General features: G+C 42.3%; 1 protein-coding gene across 3 annotated transcripts in view; it reads right to left on the bottom strand.

The window, feature by feature from the left end:
• The window catches only part of NALCN (sodium leak channel, non-selective), a gene marked incomplete at its 5' end in the record, with an annotated part of 290,329 nt that overhangs the window by 20,752 nt on the left and 246,999 nt on the right, over window positions 1-22,578 (bottom strand). For all 3 annotated transcript variants that reach the window (XM_080799346.1, XM_080799344.1, XM_080799345.1), the window contains 11 exons: window positions 60-153; window positions 5,983-6,081; window positions 6,166-6,286; window positions 12,744-12,850; window positions 16,406-16,510; window positions 18,147-18,314; window positions 19,298-19,429; window positions 19,526-19,646; window positions 19,881-19,937; window positions 22,064-22,186; window positions 22,274-22,365. In XM_080799346.1, the coding sequence (XP_080655472.1) occupies window positions 60-153; window positions 5,983-6,081; window positions 6,166-6,286; window positions 12,744-12,850; window positions 16,406-16,510; window positions 18,147-18,314; window positions 19,298-19,429; window positions 19,526-19,646; window positions 19,881-19,937; window positions 22,064-22,186; window positions 22,274-22,365 (1,219 nt within the window). The remainder of the gene's footprint in view (window positions 1-59; window positions 154-5,982; window positions 6,082-6,165; window positions 6,287-12,743; window positions 12,851-16,405; window positions 16,511-18,146; window positions 18,315-19,297; window positions 19,430-19,525; window positions 19,647-19,880; window positions 19,938-22,063; window positions 22,187-22,273; window positions 22,366-22,578) is intronic.

Raw genomic sequence — 22,578 nt, 5'->3', positions numbered from 1 at the left:
TCCTGGGGAATCATGAACACTGGTGCCCAACATGAATAAAATCAGAGCATCTTTGATACCCGGGCGAGGTGGGAGATGAAGAGGCTGTGCTATCTTCAGTCGGCTCTTCAGATCTTCCCATCTCCTCTGATCTACAGTCAGCAGAGCTGTCCCCTTAATAAACAAAGGAAAGCAGAAAAAGGCCTTATGTCGTCTACTCCACACCAAGGACATCGCAAATGGGGTGGTGATACCAACAGGACTAATTTGGGGGTGTGAAATAAAGATATTCTTCAAATACCCTCACGGCTCAACAGGCATGGTCAGAATTCTCAAATTTGGTCTTGAGAGGAGTCCCCAAAAGGATGGCCTTCAACTGGCATCTTTGAACATGGATAATATTCAGGTTTGGGAGAATCTAAAGAAGGTTCTCTACACAATCAAATTTTCAAAAAGGGATACCCACTCCAATAGTGGTTAGTTTCCTTTCGTTTCATTGCGGGAAATGCTGCAGCAAAATTGTAACTTGTCAGTCTGCTACTTCTGGTTAAGGGGCTTGTGTCTTTTTTTTTTTAATTATTCTGATACATATAATCACAAAACTATTTTCAAGTGGTATGAAGTCACAGAATTTGAATCTTGAAGAATTAATGCTGTGATTAATGGCTAAATGAGATCAAATATTCTTTATTATGTGTATGTGTGTATATTAGAGTACTTCATTAAAATGCATATATATATGTATATATATATATTGCATGACATTCATTATATTATAAAGGCAGAACTGGGGGGAAAAGAGCCCACCACCCCCCCTCCAATTCTTCCTTTCTTTCTTTTTTTTTTTTTTTATTTTATTTTATTTTTTTTTTCCTTTCTTTCTTTGGAGCTAATTACTATCCTTCAAGGGTGTGTCCTCCCCACCATGTTTTCAGACTTTTGCTCTTTGTGTATCTATTAATACATAAGAACATATTTGTTTTGAATTTTAAAAATTTATATAAATGGTATCCAATCTGTGCTTATTTATGCAGCTGTTTTTTTCTTCACTGAACACTATGTTTTGCATAGTTCAGCACAACTAGAAAGTAGACCTAATTGCTTTAACTGCTCAGAGTATCCCACTGTACAAACATATCAGAATTTAGGTTTATATATTATGAAAATGTTGCAGTAAACACACATGTACTGTCTCATGGCGAACATCTACAAGACTTCCTTGATAGCAAATCTCTAGGAGAGGAATTGCTGGGGTTAGGAATTTATGCAACTTTTTATTTGTCAGATATTGTGAAGTTGCTATCCAAAGAGGAGTAACCAAGAAAATTTGCTGCTAGCAATCTCCAAGTGTTCATGTCCTACTATTCTTGCCAATACTTGACATGATCAGACATTTAAATTTGGCCACGATGGGTGGGAAATGTATCTAATTTAGTTTTAATACCAGTGAGATGAAACATTTTTTATATGTGCAAATGGGGGAGTGATTCCTGTATCTTCCTATGTGAATTGCCTGTTCATATTCTTTGCTCATTTTTGTATTTGGATATTTACTTTTAGATGTTTTGTAGAAATTCTTGATATATTCTAGATAATAATCTTTTGTCAGTTATATGAGTTGCAAGTATTTCCTCTTAGTCTTAGCTTGCTTTTTAAGAAAAAATTTTTTTTTGCTTATCATGTCTCTTATCTCTCAGAAACTTCATTTTAATGTAATCTAATCTATAAATTTCTTTCTTTATGGATTCCACTTTGTAGTGAAAGTCAAGAAATCCACAACTGGATACCTGCAGGGTCAAAATAAATTCTACATGGTTGAAAAATGGTTCTTCATAACTAGGTCTTTCATTCTCCTGGAATTCTTTTCTGAGTTTGCTGTGAGGTAGAGATCTCTGTTTAGTTTCTTCTATCTAGACCCTCAGTGACCCCAGGGTCATTTATTGATGGTCTCATCTTCATGGATTTATTGTGCTACTTCTGTTTTATATATACCGATCCATCCTGGGGCTTTTGGTTTTATTCTGTAAGTTTAACTTTCTGTCCCTGTATCATTACCTATCCTGTTTGACTCACTATAGCTTGTTTATGTTCCTTTTCCACTTTTTTTGTTCATGCTCAACTTTGAGAGAGGTTTATCAATTTAATTTTTTTAAAGAATCTGTTTTTGTCATTCTTGAATCTTTTGTAGTATCTTTGTTTCTATATATTTTTTTCTTATCTTTATTACTTTCTTCCATTTTACTTTGTTGTTCTTATAATTTATTGATTTGGATATTTGACATATTACTAACTAATTAATCTTTGATTTTTTGAATGTACAATTCTAGTTGTAAATTCCCTCTAACTACTGATTTATCTGTATCTTGTGAGCTTTCATTTATGATTTTTATAAATGATTTATCTAAATGTCTTGTGTTTTTCTATTCTGATTTCCTCAGTGACTCATAAATTATTTAGAATGTTGTCTTAACGTCTTCAACTTATGAGGGAATTTTGTTATCTTTTTTTATTATTATAGATCACGCATCCTGTACATTATCAAGTTTTTGGCCACTATTAATTTATGACCTCGTAGAGGTACACTTTTATACTTGAAAATTATTGGGGTCAAGGTTCTTTTTATGTCCAATAGATCAAATGTTTTTATTGTATCAGATCTCAAAATTTTTTTCTGTCTATGAGTTTCTTAGAGAAATATGTTATTATTTTCACTATGACTTTGGACTTGCTAGCTTTTTAAAATAACTTGGTTTGGTTTTGCTTCATATATTTTATGGTTCAGGAGTTTTATACTTTGCTAGTGATTAGTTTCTTTTGCAATTATTTAATTACACTGTTTAATCCTAGTAATGATATTTATTTGTTTATAATTATTTATTTATTTATTTAAAAAGATTTTATTTATTTATGTGACAGAGAGACAGTGAGAGAGGGAACACAAGCAAGGGAGCAGCAGAAGGAGAGGGAGAACCAGGCTTCCTGCAGAGCAGGGAGCCCGACACAGGGCTGGATCCCAGGACCCTGGGATAATGACCGGAGCCCAAGGCAGATGCTTAAGAACTGAGCCACCCAGGTGCCCCTGATATTTGTTTTAAATTAATTTTTCTGATATTAGTATTGCTAAACCATTTTTCTCACTAACAGCAAACAAATACCCTGGGTTCTCTGGGTGCAATACACATTCATATTATTCCTTTATTATACAAAACAAATTATTTTAGAAAGTTGAATTCTGAAATGATCCAAAAGAAATAATAAGCATGATGTTATCATCTGATCATTAATATCTGAAGACCTCTGAAAGTTTATCATTGTGAAATTAAGTTTATTAATCAAACTCTTATAATCGAGAAATTAAAAATGCATATATTACTAGTACAGACTTCAAAGTTTTTTTATTTTTTTAAAAATTTTTTATATTTTATTTGTTTATTTGACAGACAGAGATCACAAGTAGGCAGAGAGGCAGGCAGAGAGAGGCGGGGGGAAGCAGGCTCCCCACTGAGCAGAGAGCCTGATGTGGGACTTGATCCCAGGACCCTGGGATCATGACCTGAGCCGAAGGCAGAGGCTTTAACCCACTGAACCACCCAGGCGCCCCTACTTTGAACTTTTCAGACAGGGTTCCATTTTCTCAGGAAGATATAATTTTGTGTAATTCTGAGTTGTGAAAACATTGCCCCCAAAGCTTGCCTTATTTCTCATATCTTTGTATTTCCCCAGTGTCTATATATTTGGAAATCTGCTTACATACTTTTGGGTATGACCATTAGAATGGGAGCTCCATGAGGGCAGAAATCTTAATGTGTTTAGTGTGTAGTTTGTGTGTTTAGCTCCTTGTGGCCCTAGGGTCAAGAGCGTGTCTGGCACCAGTAGATGCTCAAAGAAACCTGCCGAATGACTGAATGGTTAAGGAATAAATGCTCTTATACAGCAGCTCACATGCTTCCCTCTGGAAAGCTTACAGGGAAAAAAAAAATCTCTTCTGAATAGTTCATATAACTCAGAAATTTGGATGTCCAATTACGTAACCAAGTTTGTTACATCCGTTAACATGAGTTCTTCTATTTTTCCTCTTTCTCTAAGCACCCACTTGAGCCTGTGGCCACGTTCCCCTTACCCAAGCCAAGATGCTTCTTTCTTCCCTCAGAGCAGAAATACAACCAGTGCTGGGAGTCAACCTCCTGATACTCTGCTTACTTCAGCCAATCCTCTAAGTTCAAGGGCTGTGATTGATTATACATTTGTCTCTAGGGGTTGAACATCTTATATTGTTGCCTTTAGGTCGCTGGTTTGACTCTCCTGAAATCAGGACCTGATGCTCCGGAAACCAGGTGTCGGCTTCGAGGGGCTAGCATGGCGTTCTGGGTGAGTCGAGCCCAAGCTCTCTGCTGACGGACTGACTGGCTTCTGCTCTCCCTTGGGAATCCCCACGTCTGCTCCAGCACAAGGCTCTAGAGAGACCTACCTTCCTCCTTTTGCATGGTATGAAGCTGAACACACTGTAGGGCTTAAAGACACTCATTTATGAATGTGTTCCAGTACGATAGGGGGCCGGGCAATATGATCTCTATCCTTTCTTACTCTAAAATCCCATGTTTCTGTGGCGGAAGTAGTGTTAGGGCCCAAAGGGGGAATTTTTGAGTCCCACCCTTTGAAAGCCGGGACGAAATGACGTCCTCGTTAGCGCACGTCAAAGGCGGTAATTGACTGAGTAGCTGGAACCACGCGTGTGGGGCCTGGGGGGCCGTGAATGGTACAGTCCCAGGGGCAGCTGCCCTCGCCCGCGGGCTCCGATGGGCCTGTGTGAGGTTCGGTCCCGGCCCCGAATCCCAGGACCAGCACGGGGCTGCAAGCGCACCCTGCTTTCATTCACTGCAGAGCAACGGTTGCCATTTTTACCCTCTTTTTTTTTTTTTTTTTAATTTTAAGATTTCACTTATTTATTTGAGAGAGAGAAAATGAGCGTGAAAGGGGAGAGGTCAGAGGGAGAAGCAGACTCCCCGCCAAGCAGGGAGCCCGATGTGGGACTCGATCCCAGGACTCCAGGATCATGACCTGAGCCAAAGGCAGCTGCCTAACCAACTGAGCCACCCAGGCGCCCCCATTTTTACCCTCTTGAATTGGAAGACTCTCAGACTCTGCAGCGTCAGCCCCACTTCTGAATTCTGGCCCTGGGTTTTCTATGCCTTAAAAGCCCCAGATAAGTTATGCCACCTCTGTAAGCTGTTTTCTCCTCCACTGTGCATTTCAGAGTCATGAGAATTGAAAGCAGCATATGTAAACCCAAGTGCAGAGTAAGTGCTCAAAATCTGTGTGCACCTCCCTTATTAGGACTCAGAAGACCGGCCCTTACGTAACAGAGGGCATGTCAGCCATGCCCAGAAGAACGGCGTCGAACTCTCTGCCCCAAACTCACTTTTTGGTGGGAAACTATGCTCACTGTTTTCCCATTTGGGAGCTCTTGTACTGATCGTTAGAGCTGTTACGATCTCAGCGTGCTTGCCGAGTTCATAAAGTACGTAAAGTTTTTCTGTTGAATTAGAAAATCTTCTTTTTCTTCAGTGAATTAGGATGGAACATTTTCTACTGCACCCCCAACCCCATCAAAATGCTGAGTTCACCCACCTCTGGAGTTACAAAGAAGCATCCAGTTTACATCGTGTGAAAGTAATATCACCTGCAATCAGCCCGTGCCTGAGTTCAGCCTTGTATTTTCCTAACTCGTGGCACCTCTTTCCGTTGAACAATAGGAGATGCGCCTTTCAGTTGTCCGCGAATCAATGACGCCATTGTCAAAAGGGGAAATTTAGCAAGAGAGCCGCGCTCTTCAATAACGTGTGAAGGACAGCGATGAGGTAGCTCGTGAAATAGTTACAGAGATTATCTACATCAGTCACATCACGGGTGAGTGCGACTTCACGCCGCGGGGAGAAAAACAGAGCTCCAAGCAAGTGGCTGGAGCAGAATAAACTCGGCGGTATTCAGACCAAGGATGCTTACCTTGTTTTCATTGAAATTAGCAATAACTACTCCAACAAAAAGGGTCAGTCCAATCATGCAGCCCAGGAATACAAAAACATGAATATAGATCCCATGCATCTGTATAAATGAAAAATACGGTTATTCATCAAAGCAGAGGAAAGCAGCTGTTGGGCACTCAAAGGATTGCATGTGCTTGCTTACCGGCCCCACACGATGAATAATAACATCCCTGACTTCCACCCAGCCTTTCAGGGAGAGCACTTCAAACAACGCCAGCATAGCATTTCCCACATTGTCGAAATTAAAATTCCGAGGGTTTGCCCTGCAAGTCAGAAAGAGGAATGCGCTGTGAACTTCAGAGGAGAAGCACCCTAGGGCAAATATCCTGTAGCTCTTTCCGGTCCTGGGTCCGGGGGTGGGGGGGGGTTGGGGGGGCCGGGGGGGGGAATATGTTTACCGTTTGGAAGGTGGGCTCCACTGCATTCATTTGCTCAATCGTAAAAATGCATGAATGTCTCATAATTTCTTAAAATGTAATGAATTATTAGGTAGTAATGGGGCATTCTTAGGGGGCGACAACAAAAGGCAGCATAACTCAACTTCGAGCTCTAGATGTTCTGTGATGTTTCTGGCTCGTCCTGATTATACCAAGAGCTGGAAACACACTTTCTAGCTACAAACTGCATGGGAGATACTCACAAAGGGGCTCTGGAGTCTGGGTGTGAATTTTTTTTTTTTAAGATTTATTTATTTTAGAGAGAGAGAGAAAGAGATAGAGAGAGACTTGGGGGGGGGGTGGGCAGAGGGAGACGGGGAGTGAGAATCTCAAGCAGACTTCTCACTGAGCGTGGGGCCTGACATGGGGCTCTGTCTCACGACCCTGATGAGACCATGACCTGAGCTGGAACCAAGAATCTGAGACTCAACTGATTAAGCCACCCAGGCGCCCTGGGTGTGAATTTTGCAATAGTTTTATAAATGAAAACTGTTCTAAAGGTATAAATTATAATTCCTGATATTAATACAGAAAGTGCAAAAAGAATAGATTCTGGCCACTTTCCTTAATTCTTGACATCATGGGAATATCACACTATAAAGTACCGATGCATTAGAGGTCACCAAGTGGAAAGAGGTGTTTGCTCGTAGCTTAGATGTTTCCAGAACATTCTCTCCCAGTGGGATTTTTCTCCCATTACCTCTGGGTGTCCTCAACAGAGACTTCTTATAGACCCCAGCATACACAGTTGATTCCTGATTTCTAAAACACTCTGTCTCCACTATTAATTTTTTTGGAGGGGGGGATGGCTCATTTTTTGTTTTTCTGACATTTTATTTTTTTCTTCCCATGAACAAAAGTGATCTTTTCTATATACTACATCTAGTCACTATGGGTCTTGGCTAACATTTTTTGTCGTCAGTAGAAAGATTTCAGTGGTTTCCTCTTTTCCCCCTTATCAGACTACTGCAAATAATTACAAGATCTAGACAGCTACGCACCGGAAAATCATAACTACCACTGTATTTCCTGAATTTGGTGGAGAAGGACCCGGCACTACTAAGAAGAGTGAGCCTACAGAAGCCAAATTATAGTTTGATCATTTCTTTTTCCTGCTAGTTCACTTAGTAAAATTTAACCTTCATAAAAGGCAACACTCTGGGGAAAACCTGGGTTAGTATTTTCTATCACCTTTTATATATATTTTTAATCATAGAAACAATCGTGCATTGCACCTTTATAAGTTTTTTTAAAAAATATTTTAAAACACTAAATAAATAAAACCATACAGCTAAACTGACTTGCTCCTAAAGGTTTATGGCTGATTAGTAGAAATGTTTTGCATATAGTGCAAAAGCCCCACTCAGAAATTCCCATTTTGGGATTCTGATTTATATATTTTAAGTATGAAAGTACAAGCATATTCTCTTGGATTCTCCAACCTCCTTTCCTTTGGGGGTTTCAATTAAATTTAATACATTTTACAGCAGAGAGAAGCCGTAAGGATTCTGCAGATGCCACAGTTTTCTTGAATAAGGACTTCTTTTTTTTTTTTTTGCCAAGCAAGCCAGCTCTCAGATCTGATGTTGAACTTTCTTACCCATCCATTTTCTTTATGTAAAAGTGCTTTTTTAGCTGAATTTGCAGCAACCCTAAGTACTTTCATGTTCCACATCTTTTAGAAGTTAGAATGTGAAAAATACACTTTTAGGCTAAACCAAGAAAAAGAAAATGGAGGCTCATAGACTTACATTTCAGTTGGAAGAATACATCATATTAAAAACATAAGTATCCATTTTAATCATCTAAGATGTTCGTGTATGCTTTGTTCATGTTACTAAAATTGGAAAGTTTAAAACTTTACCTATAACGACAGAGAACTTCAGTAAACCCCAAACACAATCCATTGTTATCTGTTTTTCTGTTGTCCTTCCTTGATTCAGAAGCCTGTTTAAATATAATCTTTTCTGCTTTATTTAAAAAATATTATAATCTTATCTATCCAATTCAGAAAACTACGACATGGGTTCACAATTCCGTTAATCTTCTACCTCCCAGTGAAAAGTGCTCCAAGGTCCCAAGATTGTGATAAAGAGGATTGCTCCCCTTCTGGGAAGAACTGAACCCCCGCGAGGAGAGGAGCTCAACCTGTGACCTTGGGTGGAGAAATGCGGGGGATGACATCGTCCAAAATGGCCCTTCCAAGACCCCGGAAGTATCATGTTTCTGTTTAAAAAGTAAGGAAGGGGTGTCGGGATGGCTCAGTCAGTTTAGCGTCCCACTCTTAATCTCAGCTTCCATTACGGTCTCAGGGTCATGGGATCGAGCCCCACATTGGGCTCCGCTTGGGGAGTCTGCTTGTCTCCTTCTCCCTCTGCCTCTCCCCCTCCTCATGCACTTCCTCTCTCTTAAATGAAGGGATAAGTCTTAAAAACAAAAATAAAAGTAAGGTAGATTTAAAAATAAAAGTAAGGAACATATGCAAATTGTTTGAGCTGTAGCCTCTACAAAAATCTGATCTTCTTCTGCCTCGCATGTACCGTGGTATCCGAGGGGGTAAACTCTAGGTAAGCTTCCAGGGAGCTCGGGGCTCACTTCCGTAGCGTCAAAGCCTTTAACATACTGCATTACATTATTTGTAATATTAATTTCTGTTCTCCATGACACTTCAAGCTCCTGGGGTTGGGGACCACAGCTTGTCTCCAGTGACAGAGGACTGTCTGGAGATCAGTAAGCACTCAAGAAATACATTTACTGAAACTGAGGACTGGGGCGCCTGGGTGGCTCAGATGGTTAAGCGTCTGCCTCTGGCTCAGGTCATGATCCCAGGGTCCTGGGATCGAGTACCAATATGCGGGGGGAGTCCCTGCTCAGTGGGGAGTCTGTTTCTCCCTCTCCCTCTGCCCCTCCCTCTGCTTGTGCTCTCTCATTCTGTCACATAAATAAGTAAATAAATAAATAAAATCTTACAAAAAACAACAACGGAGTACTTATTTTTGATATTGCTCTGATGTATTTCATTTTCCTATGTCCTAAACCTCTGCTTAAAACAAAACACACAGTATTTATAACATATATATATATTATACTTTTTACCAAGGTAATTTTTATCTCATCAAGTCTGAGTGATTCAGAATAAAATGGATGTATTCATGTGAACACAGAATAGAGAAGCCTGACTGTCTCCTGAATTAGGTAGTGCATATTTATACCCTTCTTAATGATAATTATCAAAGAATTCCCCAATGCTAATTCCCCAGATACAAGTTATTTTTTCAATCATAAATTTGCCAATATAAAATTATAACATTTCGGCTGCTAACTCTCGATGAGCTTACTAAAGAAGGAAAACGTGAAAATTAGCGTGGTTATGGTTGACATTAGTTTGACAGAAGATTTTCATTTCCCTAAAACTAACCCAAGGAACAGACGGGCCAGCCCTACTGTAATGGTGTTCAAGGGATGCCCCGTCTATCGGCTTATGCTTTTAAAATGCCGTCCAACTGGAAACCCCTAGTAATAACTTACATGAAGCAATGCATGTCAGTTCATTCGAATCTTTAAAATCACAGGTAGCTGGTTTTATGGAACACGCTGAATGCTGGAGGGTACGGTTGGGAACAGGCTTACTTTTCTTCCAACACTACCTTCCAGAGGGTTCTAGGTCCCTTCCTGACATCGTGGAGATCCCAAAGCTTTCTGGTCGCTTTTAGTTATAGAAGATGAGTCTCATTCTGGAAAGCCCACTCCATTCTACATCAAACCTTTGTTCTCGTGACCTGTATAAGAACCCCTTCTTTAGCCGCTCCCCCTGATCTGTGGCTTGGGGAGGGAAGGAGAGCTCTGGCCGCTCTCTTCCCTCCTCGCCTCAGGCCCCCATCTGATTCTTACAAGATGGAGGTGTGATGACCTAGAAATGGAGTTCAAGTCCATGTATTTTCCACGGGCAGACGCCAGCCATGGCTGCTCTGGTCCCAATAGCTGTTCTTCTCATGAAGCGCACTGTCTGCCATGTTCCTACCTTCTGTAAACTTGATACTTTAACACAAAATCCCTTCTACATGCCTATGACAGACACACTTGGCTCTGGACGACTCAATAAAATGCCTGAATCACCCTGCCGTGGCCTCCAGCCTCCTCCTCACCCTCCCACCTCCTTGGGAGGAGCTGTTTTTAGGGTTTGCTTTTCAAATTCAGACCAACCAACCCAAAGTCCACAGACCCAACTACCTCCGTTATCAGGCTTCCACACTCCAGCCCGACGTCTACCTGCCCTAACCACCAGGCACCAGACCACTGGGGACAGCCCCCCGTGCCCCAGAGCCCACCGACGTTCCTCATCGAGCCAATTCTAAGCCCGCTTGCCCTGACTCACGCATTCCAACTCAGGGAAACCACAATAAAGCCGTCAGTCCATGGTTCCTCTGTGGCCCATGACTAACACCGGTGCTTCCCCGTGTGGCTCCCCGCCGCCCCCCATCCTCTTGGGAACTATGAATAACAAACTAGCTCTTTAGTGGTAATTGTCTCTTGATCGGTTGGCCCTACTATGCCTAAATTTTCTATTAATACACTATATTTCGAAACATTCCCCCGTATAAGAGTGCCCCATTTTGTCGTTCCTGCTGAGGGTCATCTTTGGGTAATTCCTCAGTTCTCATTCCTGGAAACCTACCCACAGCCCCTCTGATAGGAACACGTAGCCCTTTGCAGCAGAGCTCCACCAAGATGGCACAGATCAGGTGGCCCCTGGTCGTGATGCCTCGGAGCCTCCAGGATCTCCCGATAACGCTATCCTGCCATATGGTGAAGGGCAGCTTGCCTAGACGAGCGCCTCTCCTCACCTTCCCCATCTCTGACATGAAGCAGTCCCCATGGGGGACCTCCACTGGCTGGGGAGACAAGCACCCCTGACCTCTCCTCCCACACTGAAGGGAGAGAAGCCATAGTACTGTCTACTGAATTCATTCACTTCCACGACCCTGTCTTTGAGCGTAGTGTTTTGGTTTGCAGGAGCTGGCAGAGGACAATCTTTTAGTCAGTGCTGCTGGGATTGACATGTTGCTCTCTTTGGAATGTAATCGAACTTTATCTCTTAATGAACTCAGCTTTGAGGCTTTTGCCAAAATTCCAAAACAGTAGGAAAAAAAAATCTCATTTGATGTCTTGATATGAATAAATTATTTATGGTGTAATAAGGCATATTCACCTTACAAAAAATAAACTCTTTATGCTTCTTTAATATTTTATTTTAATGTAAATTAGACTGCTTTTCTAGTAAGCACTGGGATAAGGATATAGCCATGTGCTATGTACTTCCCTCTTCAAGCCAAGCCACACATCCAAATTCATCTTTTTTTTTTCATAGTTCTTTGGTATTTAAAAAAAATTAAAACCCAGTATAAATTGTACTGAACTGTTTATAAAAGTGAATTTCACATTAGAGAAATGCCAAAGCTGCTAACAGTGAGTCCTAAGGGTACAACTGGGTGAAATGCAATTTCCTTGAGAGAGTTTTGACGTTTAGTAGAACACATCCATTGTGACAAAAAGAGTCGTGGCTGTGGTTCACTTGTTATTCTAAAAGGTACAATGAAATAAAAAGAAAATAGATGACTACTTAAAAGGACAAATGAAGTTAACAGGACACTCGGTTCATCAACGAAGCCTACTGAGAGATTTCATTCATGGTCATTAGTAAACTGGATGAGAAAGAAGGTACTGGGCATTTCCAGCTTTGATGCAAATGCTTTGAAAACTCATTTTCAAGAAAAATGAATTTTAAAGAGAAAGTGAGATATAATCATGTTCCTGATTACTCCTTTCCAGTGTTTCCATAATGGAAATCCTTCAATGAAAATGGGTTTTGAAATTGAAATAGCTTTATGATCTGGGCTTCTCTACAACTGTTACAAGGTTATCAGATTCTCCCTTAAAGATATAAATGCAGGACAATTTTAGTTTTAATTTCATAGAAAATCTTTGTCTTTTAAGCCTCGCTAATTTCTAATGCCATATGAACCGAGATACATACTTCAAAGTATTAGAAAAATACGGGGAGGATAATCCATTAATTTCTTGAAGCAACACAGGACTCAGTGTGCCACTTGCTTGCTCATTTACTGTATGTTTGCATCTTGTGGTAATTCAGTGCTTTGCCTTGTATTCCCTAAAATCATCTTGGCACCTCTAGCAAAATTCCTTTTCATGCCATATTGTATTGATTCAAAACCTTACACTGACAAATATAACATTCTTTAGGCTCCTTTTCAGATACACTTACCAAACACGGGGCACCCAAAATCCAGGCTTTTTCTCTCCGGGTCTTAGTTTTAAATTTAAGTTCTTGGACACGCTTACATTAATTCTGAATATGCCATTACAATCTTCCTAAAATAGGGAAAAAAAGAAAAAGGAGGGGGAGCCTGGTCAGACAATGAACTCCTAAAAGATCAAAGATAAACATTTTTAACCTAGAATAGGAAAGGTTTTTATGTGACAACAGGGATGTGGACAGCCCCCCAGCAAACAGGGACAAGGACTGCAGAGATGAGCAGTGAAAATTTGCCCTAAAAACATTCGCAAGTAGGCAAAGGATCCAAACAGACATTCCTCTCAGGAAGACATACAAGTGGCCGATGCGCACATTGAACGATGCTCTGTGTCATTAGACAGCCAGGAAATGCAAATCATAAACCTCAGTGGGGTACCACTTCCCATCCACTAAGAAGTATATAAGCAAAATGTCAGATAATGAGCTTCGACAAGGATGCGCAGAAATTGGAATCCTCTGTATTCCCTTATCCCCCTGATCCCCCCATGCCTCACACACTGCTGGAGGGTTGGGAAAATGGTGCAACCACTTTGGAAAATAGTGTGGCAGGTGCTCAAATGACTGAACAAAGCTTTACTGAAGGACTCAGCATTTCCACCCCTAGGTTTTTACCCAAGAGAAATGAACACAGATCTCTTCATGGACACCTGTTCCTGAAGGTTTATGACATTATTATTGTAAATAGCTTAATTATGATGGTCAAAAGGTAGAAACGATCCAAGTGTTCATCAGTGGATGAAAACATAAACAAAACATGGTGTAGCACCGTCACGGAATACTGTTCTACCCTAGAAAGGGAGGAAGGGTTGACATGGGCCACAATGTGAAGGCACTTTGGAGTCCCGGTGCTCCATGAAAGAAGCCAGCCACTAATGACCCCATGTTATGTGACTGCACGCACGTACCAGTCCAAAGTGAGCAGCTTCACAGGGACGGGAAGGTCCATGGTTGTTTGAGGATGGGAGTATCAGGGGGACAAGGGGAAAGAGGGGGGAAAGTTCAAAGACAATGTTTCATTTTGAGGTGATAAAAATGTTCTAAGACTGACTCTTATGCAACTCTATGCTAGAAACTATCAAATTGTACAACTGCCAAAGGGTAAATTGTGTAGTCTGTGAGGTATATCTCTAATAGCGTTGTTTTTAGAAGATTTTAAAACATGAGTAAGAAGGTTTTCACTCATTTTCTGTCTTTATTCTTCTTTTTGTCTTATCTTTGAGTCTTTCTTTGGCTGTGATTTTCATGTTTTGAACCTAAACCCTTTTCCTGGGTATAATAGGTATACACTTGGCTATTTCAATGGAACTTCAAATTTTAACCTGCTAAAGTCACCTTCAACCTTGTTTCCTCCAACCTTCCCCATTTTTGTCCATGGACTAGTACATTGTCAACCCCAGCATAAAGATCTCAGAGTCATCTATGGCTTTCCCTTGCCCTGCTTGGGCCTCCTTTCCATTCTTATTTCCAACAGTTTAGTTAATATCAACATTATTTCCCTTTGGATTACCAATGACATCCCTTAAAACAACAGCCCTCTTATACAAATAATACTGCTTTAACTTCAAAGGCATGGAGAAACTTACCCACAATAACCCAAAGACAAACACAGTTGACCTTTGGGCATATATCTTTCCAGTTTTTTTCCCTGGGTATGTATGAGATGGCACAGTTTTGACCCTTCCATAAGCCACTTTGTCAGTTAAAATATACTGCACTTACCGTCTCACAGTAACTTTACACGTTCACCTACAACCTTATTCCTATTGGCTGTGTGGCGCTGGATCAGAGAGAGGCTCCCTGATGTATTTGGCCTCATGGTTCCTTCCAGGGTATCTTTCTGAGCCCGCGAGAGCCCGCCTTTGACGGGGTGAGGTGTCCTGGCATCTTAGTTAAAAGCATGGACCATGGGACCAGCCTGCCTAGACATGAGTCATACCTTCCCCACTTATTTTGGGGTGAACTTGGGCAAGTTATTTAACCTTTGTTCCTCTATCTCTAGCTTGTTGTGTGTACGAGTAGATAATGTAAAATCACGATACACTTAGGCCATTATTAAGACACTGAGTCCGGCAAGATGTCCTCTGGGCTTCCTCTTGAAAGGTTGTCATCTTTCTGGCCTCCATTCAGTGTGAGTCTAAAACAAGCCTGCTTTCCTGACTCGAGCGTGGGGATGAAAGCATCAGCCCTTTATCGCTCCCCTCGTTGGCTACTTTGGTTCACCATGACCTTTACGCCATGTTCCATGTTATGTCTTCTCAGGCTTATTGAAGTTCCTGGAACCTTGGCGATGCAGGTGGGGCCTCACCCAGTGTGTCTCTTCTGCCCTGCCCCTTCCTGAAATCCTTGGTGTAACACAATCAATAATGTATTTTGACTGGACAAAGATGTGACCCGTATTTTACAACCATTCGAGAAAGAATAATTTTTATGATCGGTGGCCTTGAAAATGTAGACATTTTTATACCAATGAAAAATCTCTATGAGATAGCCATATTTGCTGGAAAGAGAGAAGTATGTATTATAGGTAGGTTCTATTCAGCCTTCGGACACATGCATTTTAATGGCCGAAAGGCATTCTTTCACCAGAATGAAAGAGGAAATGCTTTTGTTGTTTGTACATAAGCAGTCTGTGGCTCATTCTTTAAATCCATTTGTACCCCAGGGCAGGATCCTAAGAGAAAGGGCGTTGCAGAGTGTGGCAGTGATGGCTAATTATAACCACACGTGTCCTGTCTTTCTGCAGGCTACGTCACTGAGTTACCTACGACATACTCCCATCTGGCCTTGGAGGCCGGGCTCTTACCAGTGACACCACCAGAAGTGAGGTGTGTTCCTCAGGGCTCAGCCTGTGACCCTCAAACATGGAGTTAGTTCTGTGCTCCTATCTGCCAGCTAAATGGAGAAGACTCCAAAGACAGCCAAGGGTGGACAAAGAAGGAAGACAAAAGGAACTTGTGTCTCCGAGAGGACATTTGGAGGAGAGCAATCCACCTGACCCAAGACGCGACGTGTTCATTTCATTACTTTCAGCTGCTGAAACACTGGGCTTGTCCAGACCTGCCTCCTCTTACTAACACTGACTGAACAAAGATAAAGCAAGGGGTAGTAGCAGAAGGGGTCAAGCTTGGGGCTTTGATAGCTGTCTTACTGGAGAAGATTCTGGACTTCCCAGTGGAGAGAAAGCTGGAGCAGAGAAGCATTGAACAGTGGTATGACAGTCAGACTTTGCCTCTTGTCCTTTCTGTGGTGCTGTTTGCTGATACGAGTCTTCTGAGACAACAGAGGCAGAATTTAGTTAGGGGAGGCCCAAAGGGAGAGTGTCTGAGACTCACAGCTACAAGCATCTGGAGTCTTGGGTGGGTGCGCCATAGGTGTCAACAGAGGCTCACACCAGAACAGCAAGAGAGAGTAGAATAATCTGGGGTGTGCTTTTAATCCCACACACCTGTGCTAGCCAGAAGAGACATCGTGCCCGCCTTAAGCAGAAGGAGTTGGCGGGAAGAGAATTCTCAGTTTCATGAGGGGTCCTCAAAGTAGCCTCAGCACGTGCTGACCGAGAGGTGGTGAATCACCTCAATTTAAATCCCAAAAGACAGAAAGCAGTATCTTACCCTTCTAATAATGTTGGGATCGTTGCACTTGGCCAGTTTTCCCGCAAAAAGCTGAACTCCAAAGCTTGCAAAAACAAGCATTAATGTCAGCAAAAGGATGGAGACCTGAAAAATAATTGGTGCGATGTCACATCTCTGGGTAAGGAATTCAACGTAGGCTTGATTTGAGCAGGGATAGGGACATGCCTTTTCAGTATGAAAGCCTTGGTCTTTTCAGGGTATCGTCTAACTTTTCCACCTCGGGTCATTCAATTAGCCTCGCTGGAATGCTAAAAGGAGGGAATTAACAACAGTTTTTGGGTTTCGGAATAAAAACATGTGACTTTCAGGTAAGAAAATATTTTTGACATGACTTGGGTTTTTCTGATTTTGGAATCGACACCGTAATGAAACCGAAGAAAAGTATTTGAATAATTAGATTTTCCCCCATTTTCTCCAAATGGATTCCTATCTCTATCAGCAGAACATAAATTAGAGAGGGACCGTGGTCTGGCTTTCTTGTGAGCCGTGAGGGCACCAAGAGGAGGGAGATCATTGGGTCCTAAAAAGCAAGTCTGTTCATTGACTGGTGCTCCCTCTGCTGGACGGTGTCTTGGTCTCCGCAGAGAAAAGTGGCAAAGGGGAAAACTCTGAAAAAAATCACCCATCTGGGCCAGGTGAATCAAATCATCTAAACATACACCTTAAATATACTAAAATCACACAGAAACATCATCGGGGAAAGGCACAAATAGATTCTTTGCTAAATTCTATCACAGCTCCAAGATGCACACATATCAGGTAATACCCTTTTTTCCTTCAGTTCCAGCTGGGTGAAAAGCCACGGCGTTGTGGTTTTAGCACAAAGAAAATGTGGGATTTCAAACACGTCTTTAAAAAAATATTAGCGACTCTGTACCTATAGAAACCTCACAACCTGTCTTTAAAATACCCTAGAATCAACTGTAACCACAGCTGTTCTCTCCCCGTAGGTGCGGGTCTTTAGAAAGCAAGATGTAAAATAAGCTTATGTAAATTAATTCATGTTTTCCGTGCACGAGCAGAACTCATCAATAATAAAAAGAATCCTTTGATCACTCCTTTGTAAGGCACGGATCTTTCTGTAATGATTGGGAGCAACGAGCTTCCAACTCATCTTTTTTTTCTGCAGCATTGCTCTTGGAAGACCCTCAATCAGGGCTGCCCAACTAAAAAGAATGTTTTCTCCCCATTTTCAAGTATTCATTCCTGTATCCTGAGGCTACTTAAAGTGCGGTATACCTATATGTTACATTTTTTTTAAAGTCATTTTATGTTAACACTCCAAAGATCAAAATCTATGCTGTAAGAAACCGGGGACATGCGAAATAAAATAAGGAGCCCAAATGGGTTAACTGCTACTATTTGTGAAGTAGATGGTGTGGAGTCTTATCCTTAATTTCTAGATAAGGAAACTGCAACCCAGAATAATAATTAAAGTCACAAGTTAGGGGTGGAAGTGTTAGCAAATATGACCTCTTGTATTCTTCCTTTCATCATACTTTCACTAAAAATGTTCATTGAATTAGACGTACCAACAAGTCAGAGCACGCATGGGTCAAGTTTCCGAATGTGTGCTGTGTTTTGTTAGTGCCCTGACAGTCCCCCGGCGATAAACATTGCACACTTAGCTGTCCGCCAGCGACACTCCCTGTGCCCTCTCGTTAGCTTCATTCCAGACCCGAGCTGAGCGAACCGGAAGCAGCGGGCAAGCATAACGTACCAAGAAAATTTCCTTGAAGCCGCTGAAAAGTTCTCGAACCACTTTCCTCATCTGGGGCACGAGTTTGAATATCCGCAGAGGCCTCAGACACCGGAGAACCATTAGAAGCTGAGCTCCCGATTCGGCAGGCACGTTTTGAGGCATCCAGCAGAGGAATATCAAGCTCACCTGGTGAGGGGAAAAATCCCTAGAATTTATACAATTTATCCTTCACTATCTACACTGAGAGCCAAGTGCATACAACGGGCCTTGAGCAAGGGATTCCATATGGCCCACAGGACAAGCATTCACTGGGTATATATTCGATCTCTCAATTCTGAACTCTGAGCTCTGAACCCAATCTACAGCTGCTAGTGGCGCCCAAGTAAAGTCGTCAGCTGTTCGCAGGCATGACATAGGGGTGACCACACCGTGTGTGTGTGTGTGTGTGTGTGTGTGTGTGTGTGTACCCCCAGTGAACTCTGCTCCTTATTTTAACTTACACACTCGAAATGCAGGTTGAAATTCCTTTGATCATGGATACCAACCCTCATGCTTGACCTGATTCTCACTATTTTATGGACGATCTAAAGATACTGCATGACAGTGGTCACGATCCTCCTTGTTATGTTGGAAAAGACATTGACTTTAAGCCTTCTTGGACATAGGGAAAAAATGAAATTTCTTTGAATCCCTTCCTCTGGTTTCCCAGTTTAGTTTAACTGAAGAGTTGAACGGTCACCTGGTCTAGGCAGGTATTTCGTATACAGGAATTGAAAGAAAGGTCCAATCCCTCTCATGTCTGGTTGCTTTTGGCAATGAGGTGCTCATCAATCAATTGTATGAGAGAGGGGAGTTTGTTTGTTTGCTTGTTTGTTCTAGTACGGGAGCCACAGGATTATGGGGTGCAAATGAGATTTCTGTCATAGGCCTTATTAATGTGTGCCTTACGTGTACAAGAATGTGATTGACGTATGTGATCCATATCCATAGAAATTTTGAATGTTTCTTATTTAGATTTTTACACGCGTGCCCTTCATTTGCCAGTGGTAGACTACTCAGTAATCACATCTAAACCTTTGGAACTCACATATCTTTCTCTCGTACTGAAAAAGGCAGGAGAGTTTTCAAAGCCACAACATCTTACATTTAGGAAATAACCAAAGACTTACAAGATATATAAATATGTCCATGACTCCACCAAAGTCCCTGATGACAGCAGTTGGAGTGAAAAAGAGGCCATCTGCCATAATCTTCAGATTGAGCTCGATGCTCATGAATATCACAAACACGTACTCAGCAATCTGCAATGGGCAAGAGGCAGCCGGGTCACCAGGAAGGGAAAAACCCGCAGCCCCGAGTTTTCTGCTGCGCTGTGGGCTGAGATGGGGCAGCCGTACCTGCAACGTCGGGGCGTGCATGACTCTTCGAAAGGGGGACTCAAACATCATGGAAATGCAGGAACAGATGGTCACGATGATCATGACCCAGTCCAGGTAAGTCACCAATCCCAGTAAATCACTGCCAAAGACCAAACACAACGAGGAAGGGGCGCTTCGGGGAAGGCCATGCAGGTCACAGAAAACCCTTCGGTGATTCTATACGTGTGACTGGCATTTATTTCGAAATCCCCCAATGTCGATTTCCCGGCATGATATGGCAAGAAAATCACAAGAATCTTTACATTTTTATGCAGCATAAAACAGTACACGGAACTTTCGAAAGCGCATGGCAAACGGGCTTTGTGATGCTTACTAGAGCTGATGGTACTTGGTATTCTTCACGGCTCCTGTGACGGGATCTGTTTTAGATCTGTAAGAGACAACACGCACAAACTTGGGCAACCGAGCAAGTGTGCTCTCGCTTGGCAGCACGGTACTTATAAACATCTTATCTACCTAAAATCTCTTTCACATCCTCTGTACAATTACATTTCCAGGAACCGTGTGACTTTCCAAGGCAGAGAACGTGAGATGACAGAAAAATCAGAATTTGATGTTTGTGAGAGTAGAGTTTAAAATTTCTCAAAATACTTGATTTGAGAATTCATGAATCCAGTCAACCGTTTCTGACACGATTGTGACAAAACTTTGACTTCCATTTAAGAACACTCCGTTAAAATCTCTGCCTTAGCCTTTCAAGAACTTTCCTCAAAAAGTTCTTGAAAAAAGTTCAGGATTGTTCAATTAAACCTCCAGAAATTAAATTGAGCTCTGCCCCTGCATTTAAACGTGATCTTGTGGAGTGATTTGTGTGGAATTTCTTGGGGCCCCCACTTCTAAGTTTCACTTTCGGGGACGCCGTGGCGGTCTGCGTGTGTGCGCTCCCAAGTCCAAGAGAGTCTCCCTCGGTCCACGTCAGCTGCGGAGGTGACAAAAGGAGAGGAGGTCCACACTGAATGAGGTGGAGAATTAGCCGTTAGGTGTTAGCGTGGAGGCAGCCGACAGGCTAATTCCAGACGAAACACTCACTTGAGGAACGGATCAAAGCAACTCTCAGCTACCAGCTTCTTTCTTTATTGTGTGAAAACTCAGGGAAGTTTGAATCACTATGACTCAGGTGCTTTAAATGGTGGGAGTCTTGCTAGAACATCCGAGAGAACACTAGACGGCCGGTCAGAGGGAGTCAAGAGCTGGCTCCTGTCCCTGCTCCAAGCCCTTAACCGCTGCTGACCTAAGTGTCCTCTGTTGGAGGAGGGGGGGATACAAATGACACCAGATGGTTCCCGAGGTGTCCTCAGTCCTGGAATATTACCACACTGTATTAGTTTCCTAGGGCTATTTTAACAAAGTAGCACGGAGCGAGTGGCTGAAACAATAGAAACTTTTTTTCTCAGCTCTGGAGGCAAGAAGTCTGAACAGAAGGTGTGGGCGGGGTTGGTTCCTTCTGGGGGCTGTGAGGGAAGGACCTGGTCTAGGTCTCCCTCCTTGGTTTGTAGATGGCCTTCTTCTCCCTATGTCTTCACCTTGTCTCCCCTCTGTCAGTGTCTGTGTCCAAATGTCCCCCTCTTATAAGGACAACAGTCATAGTGGATTAGGGCCCACCTTAATCACCTCATTTTAATTTAATTACCTCTTTAAAGAGGCTACTTCCAAATAAAGGCACATTCTGAGGTACTAGGGGTCAAGGTTTCAATATGTGATTTTGGGGGGTAGAGGGACACACACAGTTCAGCCCGTAACACATAGTGATTCTGATACACTGTTAATAATAGTGTTGGGGAAGACCTAACTATTTAGATGGAAAGCTTTCACACTTCCTCCAAGACTCTTACAATCTTCAGGATATTTACTAAAGTTAAGCAGGACAAAAATTCTATTTCATCCACTGGTTGCCTGCTGACATTGCCTTGCGTTGTCACAGCAGTGTCCTCCTGGTCGACCACACCGATGGCCTCATAACAGAGCTCTTCTACGTGGGCAGGGACAGAGACCCCGGCCGGCGGGCTTTCTTCTCCTAACAACTGGTAATGGAAGCACTAGTCAGCTTGACTTCTATTTTACATCATTGTATTTTACATTATTCCAGAATAATCCAGTCGAGGTATTTTCACCACGAAGAAACTACAAGTCTGAAAGAAGGTGTGGGCAACGACCTTCCCCACGTCATTCAGTCCACTCTTGGTTCAGAATTTCCGAAACAAAATGTGGAGTTGGTAACCCCAACAGAAACGTATTGGGTGACTGTTCAACTCGGCACATAAAAATGACCATTTGGTGTTTCATAAACGTGAGCTTTATATAAATGTTAACGACTTGCAACCTTCGTTTGTCTTGCACCGGGTCGGGCCCTCGGCCGAGAGAAGCAGCGTGGTTCATTAGCCCAGGTTTATCTCATGACCCCATTAGGATTACACGTTTCCTTCTTCCCGGTGTGACAACCCCCCCTGCTGTTTGTGCGACGCAGGTCGAACCCCCGGCTGGAGGGGAGGTACTCACGCGTTGAAGCGCGCCCGGACCACCACCCGGCAGAAGTTCCTGAACCTGTGCTCCCGCCCAACGATGAACAGCGGCTTGTCGAAGTAGGGGTGGTTCTCTCTCAGCTCCTCTTCCTGCACTTTCCTGGAAGGGCACATCCACAGACAGGAAGGCTGAGGGAAAGGCTGTCATTCCGGAGCAAGAGCCCACGAAGACCGTAGCGCCCCGTACCTTTTCATTTCTGCTTGCTCCTTTTTTTCCTGGATCATCTTGATTTCACTGTCTTCTCTTTGTGCGTTTCTATATCTCACTGTATTGGAGTGCTAGAAATACAATAAAATACATATCAAAGTGGAAGATTTTTTTTGAAGGCCCGGAAAGATCGTTTTTAGAAAAGCTGAAATAAATATCTTTATTTAGTAATGTAAGGTAGTAAATAAATATCTTTTTCTTAATGTATATATTTTTAGTGACCACAGTCATCTTAGCCAGAGTCTTTTTTCCTTCGAAAGGATATCTTTTCCCCATAAAAATAT

The sequence above is a fragment of the Martes martes genome (genome assembly GCF_963455335.1).
Source record: "Martes martes genome assembly, chromosome: 3".
NCBI lineage: Eukaryota > Metazoa > Chordata > Mammalia > Carnivora > Mustelidae > Martes > Martes martes.
This window is presented reverse-complemented; position numbering and strand designations above follow the sequence as displayed.